The sequence below is a fragment of the Sinocyclocheilus grahami genome, unplaced genomic scaffold (assembly GCF_001515645.1).
Source record: "Sinocyclocheilus grahami isolate Dianchi unplaced genomic scaffold, SAMN03320097.WGS_v1.1 scaffold7.1, whole genome shotgun sequence".
Classification (NCBI taxonomy): domain Eukaryota; kingdom Metazoa; phylum Chordata; class Actinopteri; order Cypriniformes; family Cyprinidae; genus Sinocyclocheilus; species Sinocyclocheilus grahami.
This window is the reverse complement of record NW_015505186.1, coordinates 2,485,781-2,496,886: the sequence shown is the minus strand read 5'-3', so window position 1 is coordinate 2,496,886 and position 11,106 is coordinate 2,485,781. Positions and strand designations below refer to the sequence as shown.

Here is an 11,106-nt window from a genome sequence, read left to right as displayed (position 1 = left end):
TTCAGGGGAGAAAATGAGTTTGTGGGTTGATAAATATCGACCATCGTCCTTGGCCAAACTCGACTACCACAAGGAGCAAGCAAACCAGCTCAAAAATCTGGTAAAGAAGCAGAAACTATCTAGACAGCGAACTGGTGTTTGTGTTTGGTCAGACTAAAGTCAATATAAATAACTAAATATGAATTATATTTTATGTACATCATTGCGCTCTCTTCTGGAAGTAAATACTTCAAATAGTTTGTTTACAGTTGCAGCAACAATATACTTTGCAGTAGCTGTGATATAACGTTAATTAAATGTGCTTCACATATTAGCCATACTGTCTTTAATTAGTACTGAATAATATTATTAGATAAAACGATGATCTCTCACTGGTTAATTGTCCAGGTCCAGTGTGGTGATTTCCCCCACTTGTTGGTTTATGGACCGTCTGGTGCTGGTAAGAAAACCCGGATCATGTGTTTGCTCAGAGAGCTGTACGGTCCCGGGGTCGAGAAACTCAGGATTGAACACCAGTCCATCACGGTATTTCAAAAAATTGCTATAAACTGTTTTCTAATTGTATAGCCTAATACTACAGTATTAACTATCATTGTTTGTCTGTATTAGACTCCATCTAAAAAGAAGCTTGAAATCAACACAATTGCCAGCAACTACCATCTAGAGGTGAATCCAAGGTAATGCAAAGATTGACTGGGCTCTGTGAATTTACTAGCAGAACCTCATGCCTGATCCGTTTTCCTCAGTGATGCTGGGAACAGTGACCGTGTGGTCATTCAGGAGCTGATCAAAACTGTTGCTCAGTCTCAGCAGATTCAGTCCAGTGCTCAAAGGGAGTTCAAAGGTTCGGCTTTTTTCTTTCATTGGGTTAGATGATTAATCTGAATGTTAAATAGCTAAGAGCTGTGTCTGGATTTGATAGCTTTATATTAATGATCTGTACACTTATACAACAGTAATGTAACAGAACTTGCAATGCTAAAATGTCTCATCTCTTCACAGTCGTGTTACTATCAATTGTCCCATCACTTATTATATATATAGCAGCGGTACTGATTACAATCTACTAGTGCCGAACTGTAAGGAGCGCAGCAATGTATAGTTTTACGAAACGCGAAAGCACTTGACCCTCTTCGCTCTCTGTAGATGCCGTTCTGACAGTGCGCTGCGCGGGTTTACGTTTCTCGGGAGCAGGCAGCTCACAACAATATTATTCTTTTTTTTATTTTACAGAGGCGCGATATTCTTATCGTTCAGGGGAGAAAATGAGTTTGTGGGTTGATAAATATCGACCATCGTCCTTGGCCAAACTCGACTACCACAAGGAGCAAGCAAACCAGCTCAAAAATCTGGTAAAGAAGCAGAAACTATCTAGACAGCGAACTGGTGTTTGTGTTTGGTCAGACTAAAGTCAATATAAATAACTAAATATGAATTATATTTTATGTACATCATTGCGCTCTCTTCTGGAAGTAAATACTTCAAATAGTTTGTTTACAGTTGCAGCAACAATATACTTTGCAGTAGCTGTGATATAACGTTAATTAAATGTGCTTCACATATTAGCCATACTGTCTTTAATTAGTACTGAATAATATTATTAGATAAAACGATGATCTCTCACTGGTTAATTGTCCAGGTCCAGTGTGGTGATTTCCCCCACTTGTTGGTTTATGGACCGTCTGGTGCTGGTAAGAAAACCCGGATCATGTGTTTGCTCAGAGAGCTGTACGGTCCCGGGGTCGAGAAACTCAGGATTGAACACCAGTCCATCACGGTATTTCAAAAAATTGTTATAAACTGTTTTCTAATTGTATAGCCTAATACTACAGTATTAACTATCATTGTTTGTCTGTATTAGACTCCATCTAAAAAGAAGCTTGAAATCAACACAATTGCCAGCAACTACCATCTAGAGGTGAATCCAAGGTAATGCAAAGATTGACTGGGCTCTGTGAATTTACTAGCAGAACCTCATGCCTGATCCGTTTTCCTCAGTGATGCTGGGAACAGTGACCGTGTGGTCATTCAGGAGCTGATCAAAACTGTTGCTCAGTCTCAGCAGATTCAGTCCAGTGCTCAAAGGGAGTTCAAAGGTTCGGCTTTTTTCTTTCATTGGGTTAGATGATTAATCTGAATGTTAAATAGCTAAGAGCTGTGTCTGGATTTGATAGCTTTATATTAATGATCTGTACACTTATACAACAGTAATGTAACAGAACTTGCAATGCTAAAATGTCTCATCTCTTCACAGTCGTGTTACTGACGGAGGTGGATCGTCTCACTAAAGATGCCCAGCATGCCTTGCGCCGTACGATGGAGAAGTACATGTCCACTTGTCGACTGATTCTGTGCTGCAACTCAACCTCAAAAGTGATTGCCCCCATCAGGAGCAGGTGTCTGGCTGTGAGAGTCCCCCTGCCAAGTGTGGAAGAGGTGAAGGTTTCTTTTTCTTTTAAGAAATTATTACTTTTATTCAGCAAGGATGCATTTTAAAAAGTGACATTAAATACATTTATAATTTTTGAAAAGAATAAAATGTTTCCAATAAATGCTATTCTTTCGACAATTCATTAAAGAATCCTGAAAAATCATTTTCACCAAAAAAAAAAAAAAAAACAGTACTATGTACAACTGTATTTAACATTGGTCATGAGAAATGTTTCTTGAGCAAATCAGCATATTAGAATGATTTCTGGAGGATCATGTGACACTGGAGTAATGAAAATTCAGCTTCAGCATCACAGGAATAAATCACATTTTAAAATATATTAAAATAGAAAAGTTGTAATAATATTTCACAGTACTACAGCTTTTTCTGTATTTTTATCAGTCTTGGTGAGCATATGCATTCTTTCTTAAATATATCAATTTAATGAAAACTGCATTAAAATTACAAGTTGTGTTTTGCTTGACATGTGAAAACAACCCAACCTTTGTCCTCTCAGGTGTGCAGTGTTCTGTCAGGCGTGTGCAGGAAGGAGGGGCTGCTTCTTCCTCCTGAACTGGCCAAACAGATCGCTGAGAAATCTGGCCGTAACCTCCGTAAAGCCCTGCTGATGTGTGAGGCCTGCAGAGTTCAACAGTAAGTCAGCAAGAATAAAGATAGCTGTTCAGTCACAAATGAAGCCTCTGAATTAACACACAACTCACCTGAAGTCTATGCCACACATACAATTTAGGTAATCTGTTCCCAAATTGACTTTCCTGCAAAAAAAAACAGTACTATGTACAACTGTATTTAACATTGGTCATGAGAAATGTTTCTTGAGCAAATCAGCATATTAGAATGATTTCTGGAGGATCATGTGACACTGAAGACTGGAGTAATGAAAATTCAGCTTTAGCATCACAGGAATAAATCACATTTTAAAATATATTAAAATAGAAAAGTTGTAATAATATTTCACAGTACTACAGCTTTTTCTGTATTTTTATCAGTCTTGGTGAGCATATGCATTCTTTCTTAAATATATCAATTTAATGAAAACTGCATTAAAATTACAAGTTGTGTTTTGCTTGACATGTGAAAACAACCCAACCTTTGTCCTCTCAGGTGTGCAGTGTTCTGTCAGGCGTGTGCAGGAAGGAGGGGCTGCTTCTTCCTCCTGAACTGGCCAAACAGATCGCTGAGAAATCTGGCCGTAACCTCCGTAAAGCCCTGCTGATGTGTGAGGCCTGCAGAGTTCAACAGTAAGTCAGCAAGAATAAAGATAGCTGTTCAGTCACAAATGAAGCCTCTGAATTAACACACAACTCACCTGAAGTCTATGCCACACATACAATTTAGGTAATCTGTTCCCAAATTGACTTTCCTGCAGGTATCCATTCTCTCCAGACCAGGACATCCCTGAGACAGACTGGGAGGTTTACCTCAGAGAGACTGCTAATGCTATAGTCAGCCAGCAGAGCCCTCAAAGGTCAGAACATACATGAATACAAGCACACAATTAAAATCCCCTACTGTCCTTTACATTATGATAGATTTGAATAAACTTGGTTTCAATAACCTGGTATGTTTTTAAGTGATATACATGCAAACTAAAGCGTCTATTATATTTTTACAGACTTTTGGAGGTTCGGGCACGATTGTATGAACTTCTGACTCACTGCATCCCACCAGAAGTCATCATGAAGGTATAGCTACTTATTTGCAGCATAAATAAATCATGTGTACTGTGAAATAGTTAAATTGCAGGGTTAAATAAAACTGGTGAACAATCACTGCATTAACACTTTTTCTTTGCATGGTATTCCAGGGCCTGGTGACAGAGTTGCTAAGTAACTGCGATGGACATTTGAAGGCTGAGGTGGTTCAGATGGCGGCATACTATGAGCACAGACTGCAGCTTGGAAGCAAAGCAGTCTACCACCTGGAGGCCTTTGTGGCTAAATTCATGGCCATCTACAAGAAGTTTATGGAAGATGGACTTGACAACTTTATGTTCTGAGCCACTGTAGCCTAAAAGAATAAGATATATTAATTAACTGTTTGTTTTTCATAATAAAAACCATTTCAAATGTTCTTGGCCTGCTGTTATTGCTATTTGGGTATCTAATCAAAGAGGTACAGAATTTCACATGGACACAGATGAAATGATGCAAAACCTTGGCCACATAACGCACAAATGGAATGGAAATCGCAAACATGAACATTAAAAAAGCATAATATAATCCCTATATGTAAATATAAGGCAGATACAGAAAATTATAAGAGTACATATAAATTATAGGTAATAGAAAATTAAAGATATCAAAGTTACTTTACAATGAAATTAAGTACAACAAACATTTATTTAATACATTAAAGTATTTTATATATATATATATATATATATATATATATATATATATATATATATATATATATATATATATATATATATATATATATTGTATGAACTTCTGACTCACTGCATCCCACCAGAAGTCATCATGAAGGTATAGCTACTTATTTGCAGCATAAATAAATCATGTGTACTGTGAAATAGTTAAATTGCAGGGTTAAATAAAACTGGTGAACAATCACTGCATTAACACTTTTTCTTTGCATGGTATTCCAGGGCCTGGTGACAGAGTTGCTAAGTAACTGCGATGGACATTTGAAGGCTGAGGTGGTTCAGATGGCGGCATACTATGAGCACAGACTGCAGCTTGGAAGCAAAGCAGTCTACCACCTGGAGGCCTTTGTGGCTAAATTCATGGCCATCTACAAGAAGTTTATGGAAGATGGACTTGACAACTTTATGTTCTGAGCCACTGTAGCCTAAAAGAATAAGATATATTAATTAACTGTTTGTTTTTCATAATAAAAACCATTTCAAATGTTCTTGGCCTGCTGTTATTGCTATTTGGGTATCTAATCAAAGAGGTACAGAATTTCACATGGACACAGATGAAATGATGCAAAACCTTGGCCACATAACGCACAAATGGAATGGAAATCGCAAACATGAACATTAAAAAAGCATAATATAATCCCTATATGTAAATATAAGGCAGATACAGAAAATTATAAGAGTACATATAAATTATAGGTAATAGAAAATTAAAGATATCAAAGTTACTTTACAATGAAATTAAGTACAACAAACATTTATTTAATACATTAAAGTATTTATATATATATATATATATATATATGACCTCTGTAACATCACTTACTTAAGCTAACCATAGCACGGTCTTCAAAATGCCAGAACAGAATAAATTACTTTTCCCCCATTACTTTTATTTTACAACTTGTGCAAAAACCAAGCCGTTGTGCAAACTTGACCAAATAATGCGATATACTTTTTTTTTCTTACAAATAAATAGTGTTTTTACATGGTAAAGCTGCAGTTAAATAATTATCCAGGCATTCCTGGCTTGTGTAGTACCCACTAAGAAATTCCAGAAGTACTACAATTTAAGAAAGAGTTAAAAGCATAGTTTATAGTTTGTATCAAACTAACCAGTAAAACAAATAAATTAAAAGTGCAAGAGTCCACTGGAACCATTTTCTTTCATTTTTTGGTGGCTATTTTGTGCCTTTTGACTGCAAAGTAGATAACAAGGCACACTGTGATCAGCATGCAAGAGCTCACCAGAGAGAGAAAGCCAACAACAGGCTGCTTGGTGAGGACATAACGTCTAGACCCGTGCACTGGAGCATGGGGACAATGTTGTTGAGGTGTGCCTGGGGCAGGGAAGCCGTTGTGGTGGATAATGTTTTTGTAATGGGCCAGTGAAGATTTTGAAATGACCTCCTCCTGCACATGACCATACATGCCAAAGCCTGGGTCCCGCTGGTCGCTGAACGCATATGCAAAATATCCCTTCAGATTGACTCCATCCAGTGTATATGCTAAAAGAACAAATCAGAAGTTAGAAAACAACTGAGGAGAACTCATGATGTAACTATAAAGCGAATTCAGATGACAAAGTAAATAAGGCCTTGCCAGTGTTTTGGGAATGGTAAACAAATATTTTTTCCAAAGCTCAGATAAAGAGCGGCTTGCTAGTTTTCCTGAGATCAGCAAACTGTTTCCCCAGTTTTCTGCTTAATAATTAAACTGCTGTGTGTGGATGTATGTGTACAACGTGAGCTTTGTGCCTCTAAATAGAAACAGCATTGTTTTGAGTCATCAGAACTTATCCAAGTGGGTTATTGTACTGGGAAACTTAAAAAAAGATGTTGTAAAAATTCAACGTCTAAGACACCCTACAAATATGATAACATTTATAATAAATTCGTATTTTATAAATAAACAACATATAATAATACTGACGCAAACAGTAAGTTTAATTACACTTACAATAAGTTTAATTACACCTATGAGTTACATTTAATATCAGTACATAATTCATTTTAATCTTAATAATCTTAATATTTTAAATAATATGAATAACTAACATTTCCTTGCATTTTAATTTTATTAAAATTTGCAAGAAAGGTTTTTAATGGCGCTGATAAAAACAAAAAATAGCCATATTAGGATAACCTAATTACTAAATGTTAAAAGCTACAGTATCATATTTGATACACAAATTTCTAAGGCCTCTAAACTGAATTTAAAAAAAAATCTTCTACATGCCTTCTGTCATCTGAGTGAGTTTTTTAGCAAGTAAAAATAATATCAAAATATTATATATAGGGCTTTGCTTTTTTAAGTGTATATTTTTCAATCATTATTGTATTGCATTGCATTATATGTTTTGCCCCCCACAATAAAAACTACAGAGCTTTAAACATCTGCAATACTGTTATAAAGATCTCACTGATTTACATTACAAGCTGTCAGAATACTTACTTACTTTTTTGGTCATATAAATATCAGTAACTGCACCAAACTGCATATTTGCTCCTTTTGGGCCTCTGAATAAAATGGGGTGTTTTCTAAGGGCTTTTTATTCCTCATTGAGTATACGTTTCATATTCTTCTATATAAGCCATAAACGCATGATGTATCAATTATGGTACTCAACAAGAAGCACATATGCAAAAATGTTTTTACATTTTTTGAAGATATTTTGTCTAAAGGTGCAATAAAGTTCTCCTGATAAAAGCAAAACACTGGGATCAGTATACGTCATCGTGTATCTATTTATTGGAAGCCAACACATGACATTATGTGGTTCCTTACCTTTTAAGGCCTCGTTAATGTAGTTGTAAAAGTAGTAGACACGCAAGCTATCCTTAAACCTAGCAGTGTCCTCTTGAACACCATTGGCCATCACGTAAATGGGAACCCCTTTGTATCGAGAGTTAACCCAGTTCAGTGCCTTGCGAAGACCCCAGGGGACCACAGGAGAGTTGCGTCTTGGAGACATGATCCAGGCCACGTCAGAAATCAGCTGTACCTGCAACTTGTCTTTGAAGGTGTATTTGTCCTCCACTCCATCATACACCATTGAGGTAGTAAAATGGCTGATGGCGAAGAAATCGTAGGTTCCTTTAACCAACAGCTGATCTTCATCGCTGAATGCGGGTAAGTGGTAGTTGAAGAGATCAATATTGTTTCGCTGTTGGAGCCAAGTACGCATCACCGCTGGGTAATCACCACTACCAAAGATGGGCTCTGCAAACCAGCCGACTCGAAAGTCCAGGACTCGGTTTGCAGGCTCAACGTCCTCTCTGTTGAAAGAAAACGCAGGTTCGACCCAGTCCATATGAAGAACCAGTGATGCCTTACCACCTTGAGCTCTGCGAAATTCAGTGTCGTAGACGTGCCAAGCTAACGCATGCGCACGGAGCAGCTGGTGGCCCACAGTGAATTCAAGATCTTCATCGTTAGGTTCATTCAGCGTGATCCACAGCTTCACATGAGCTCCTAGTCGTTGGAAACATAACCTGGCGTAGTCTGCAAAGGCCTGAACTGTCTCCTCGCTCTGCCAGCCCCCACCAGCCTCCATGGATGCCGGCAGGCTGGACAGTTTCCCTGTGTGGTGCCAAAGGGTCACAACAGGGGTTAAGTTAACCTTTTGTAGCTCACTGACAAAGCAATGGTAGTATTTTAGAAGTGTTTCGTTAGCATCAGACACCCGGCCTGTTGGGGTGATGGAGGACCAGTTGAGGGAGAAGTGGAAGTGTGAGACTTGCATACGGTGCACATCAGACACCTGCTGGAGGATGCTGCTGTAATCGGCACAGTGGTGTTTCCTGTGCATAGGGGGCACCAGCACCCCCGGGACCTTTTTCAGCTCTCCGTTACCAGAAACGTTCCAGATGTAAACACTAGGGTCGGCAAACTGGGTAGGTATAGTATCAACCTTCAAAACAGCATCAGAAGGCAGAATTAAAAAGAAATTAAATAAAAATATATTTTTAATATATCCAAATGATGTTTATCAATGTTTGAAGTTTGAACAAAGATCAAAGACTAAAGTTAAACACATCATAAGATCTACACAGAATCTAAGTTCTATAAAAGTGACCTTTGAATGGGTCAAACAAGAACAATCAAGTAAGTTTGATTTGCTGGGCTGAGGTGAACAAACTAAAGCCATTTCCTTTTATTTTGATGAAATGTGTGCAGTTAGATGTAATACGAGGTTAACTATCAGGTTTTTTTTTTATTTAAAAATTAACAATCAACATTCAACCATCAATATTCAAATAAACATTATATATATTTATATATAAATGATTAAATGATTTGTGCATACTTGTACGTATTTAGGTAGATTTTGAGGCACATTACCTTGAAAAAAAAAAGAGTAATTTAATACAAATAAAAGTAACTGCGTCCTCAGTGGCTCAGATGTTGGGAGAAAATGAAGACTCTTATGTTCAGTCTTACATCCAAACACAGAATACCGGGATTGATTACGAGACATTGTTGACGTTACAGCTGCTTAAACGCAGAGAAATTGGAGGACAGCGTGCAACCAAACAACTCACTGAGGACGGAAACTATGGCAATGCAGGACTGTCAGTCATCGGCCATGGGCGATGTGACGTCATATTGCTTAGAGAATCATAACAGCATGCCTAGTGAGACTGATTTGGTTTAATGGGGATTATAAAATAAGGAGTGGGTGGATTTTTATAATTGTAGGGAGGTTGTGTTCACACACTGCCAACACACATTTATGTCCAAACACCATGTAAAAGGGGATTTTGCATAATAGGTGCCCTTTAAAATTTTACCTGTATTGAGTTGGCTGCAACTCCCCAGGCAAAGTCACAGGGAAAGACGCCCTGTGTAGGCCGGTTCTCAGGCAGCTGAGGGAAGCCATTCTTCTCTATGAGATTGCTATAGAAAGTGGCAGATGTCTTTGGCTCTCTTTTCAGATCAGGAGTGTTGAAATCCACAAAGAATAGCCCTCGTCGTATTCCATATTCACGGTACCACTCATACCCATCCAGCAGAGACCAGGCTGTGTAACCAATCACATTTACTCTGTCAAAGCGGATTGCTGTAAAGAGAAGAAAATTATTGTTTACAATCAATTACTAACTGTGAAATGTGAATTGTTATATTGTTAATGGCTAAATAAGTCTAAGTAGCCTACATTGTGAATGCTTCTTTAACCATTAAAAGATATACATAAGATCATCTCAAAATGGCCATATACTGGCTAATATTCGATCTATTATTATTAATTTTATCCTTGTCATTTCATCAAACACCCTCAATTCATCCATGTACCTTTTAGAGTCTCCATAATAAAGCGCTTCAGGTAGTACATTTGCTTAGCATCCTTTGTTTTTGTGTTGCCACTTCCAAACCAGCCGCTCTCCACAACAAAGATGGGAGGATTGTTGTACTCGGCACCGACCCAGTACAGCAGCATCCTCAGACCCAGGTCTTCTGTCTGGGCAAAGCGCAGACTGTCATTGATCAGCTGAAAACTAAGAGCAGGTCCGTGAGACAGGGCAAAGAAGTCTGCTGTTCCATTAACGTACAAGCTCTCGGCCTCCGTGAAGGACGGCAGTCTGTGGGTCAAATTGCGTTTCATGCAGGGTGGATAGTCTCCATCCACAAACAATGGTCGGGCGAACCAGCCGAGCACAAAGTCCAGAGAACACTGGCAGGCTTTCCTGTTCTCCTGCCGGGTTCTGCTAGGTTTGATCCAGTGGGAGGCCAGAGCCATGGACACTCGCCCACCCTGACTGGAACGATACCGGTCATCATACAAGTGCCAGGCTGCTGCGTGAGCCTAGGAGACAACACAGGTCAGAAAAAAAAATGTCAATACTTTATATTTGGAAAACATTTACTGTATACTGCACTTTGAATTACATAAATTGAACAAACATAACTAAACAACAAATAAAAATGCTAACAAAAAAATGTACAATCATTCTAGCCTTGAACAAGCTGTTTTAATATATTTTTGTTTTTATAAACATTATTTTTGCTTATAAACAAATAAAATAAAAATGAAAATGTATATGTATATATAAAATACTTGTATATACATTTATAACATTATATATAATGTTACTTTTTTAATGTTTTTTTTATTACTTTAGTTTTAACAATAATTCTCACAATGAAAATTAATATATATATATATATATGTATATGCACACATATATGTATGCATATATATATATATATATATATATATATATATATATATATATATTATTCACATTATATTTTTTTTTATTTTTAT

At 37.4% G+C, this 11,106-nt stretch overlaps 3 protein-coding genes and 1 long non-coding RNA gene across 4 annotated transcripts in view; 3 read left to right on the top strand and 1 right to left on the bottom strand.

Moving 5' to 3' along the window:
* Positions 1–1,158, top strand: part of LOC107589502 (replication factor C subunit 3-like) — a 3,192-nt gene extending 2,034 nt beyond the window's left edge. Inside the window, exons 2-7 of the mRNA XM_016277959.1 lie at positions 1–100; positions 388–525; positions 610–677; positions 747–844; positions 1,003–1,019; positions 1,147–1,158. The exon at positions 1–100 is cut by the window's left edge and continues 1 nt beyond it. Coding sequence (XP_016133445.1) covers positions 14–100; positions 388–525; positions 610–677; positions 747–844; positions 1,003–1,019; positions 1,147–1,158 — 420 coding nt within the window. The 5' untranslated portion in view covers positions 1–13. The remainder of the gene's footprint in view (positions 101–387; positions 526–609; positions 678–746; positions 845–1,002; positions 1,020–1,146) is intronic.
* On the top strand, positions 1,063–4,525 carry LOC107589808 (replication factor C subunit 3). The gene is made up of 9 exons (XM_016278348.1): positions 1,063–1,352; positions 1,640–1,777; positions 1,862–1,929; positions 1,999–2,096; positions 2,255–2,436; positions 2,949–3,085; positions 3,822–3,920; positions 4,068–4,137; positions 4,260–4,525. The coding sequence occupies exons 1-9, from the start codon at positions 1,266–1,268 to the stop codon at positions 4,449–4,451; spliced, it is 1,071 nt and encodes a 356-aa protein (XP_016133834.1). The 5' UTR covers positions 1,063–1,265; the 3' UTR covers positions 4,452–4,525.
* A 367-nt stretch (positions 4,526–4,892) lies between these two features.
* LOC107589803 (uncharacterized) lies at positions 4,893–5,329 on the top strand. Its single transcript, XR_001609709.1, has 2 exons — positions 4,893–4,941; positions 5,064–5,329. It is a non-coding gene; the product is annotated as an uncharacterized lncRNA (long non-coding RNA).
* A 370-nt stretch (positions 5,330–5,699) lies between these two features.
* The window catches only part of LOC107589796 (klotho-like), a 6,710-nt gene continuing 1,303 nt past the window's right edge, over positions 5,700–11,106 (bottom strand). Inside the window, exons 2-5 of the mRNA XM_016278328.1 lie at positions 10,134–10,644; positions 9,632–9,900; positions 7,626–8,751; positions 5,700–6,346 (exon numbers count right to left, since the gene is read on the bottom strand). Of these exons, the coding sequence (XP_016133814.1) occupies positions 6,006–6,346; positions 7,626–8,751; positions 9,632–9,900; positions 10,134–10,644 (2,247 nt within the window). The 3' untranslated portion in view covers positions 5,700–6,005. The remainder of the gene's footprint in view (positions 6,347–7,625; positions 8,752–9,631; positions 9,901–10,133; positions 10,645–11,106) is intronic.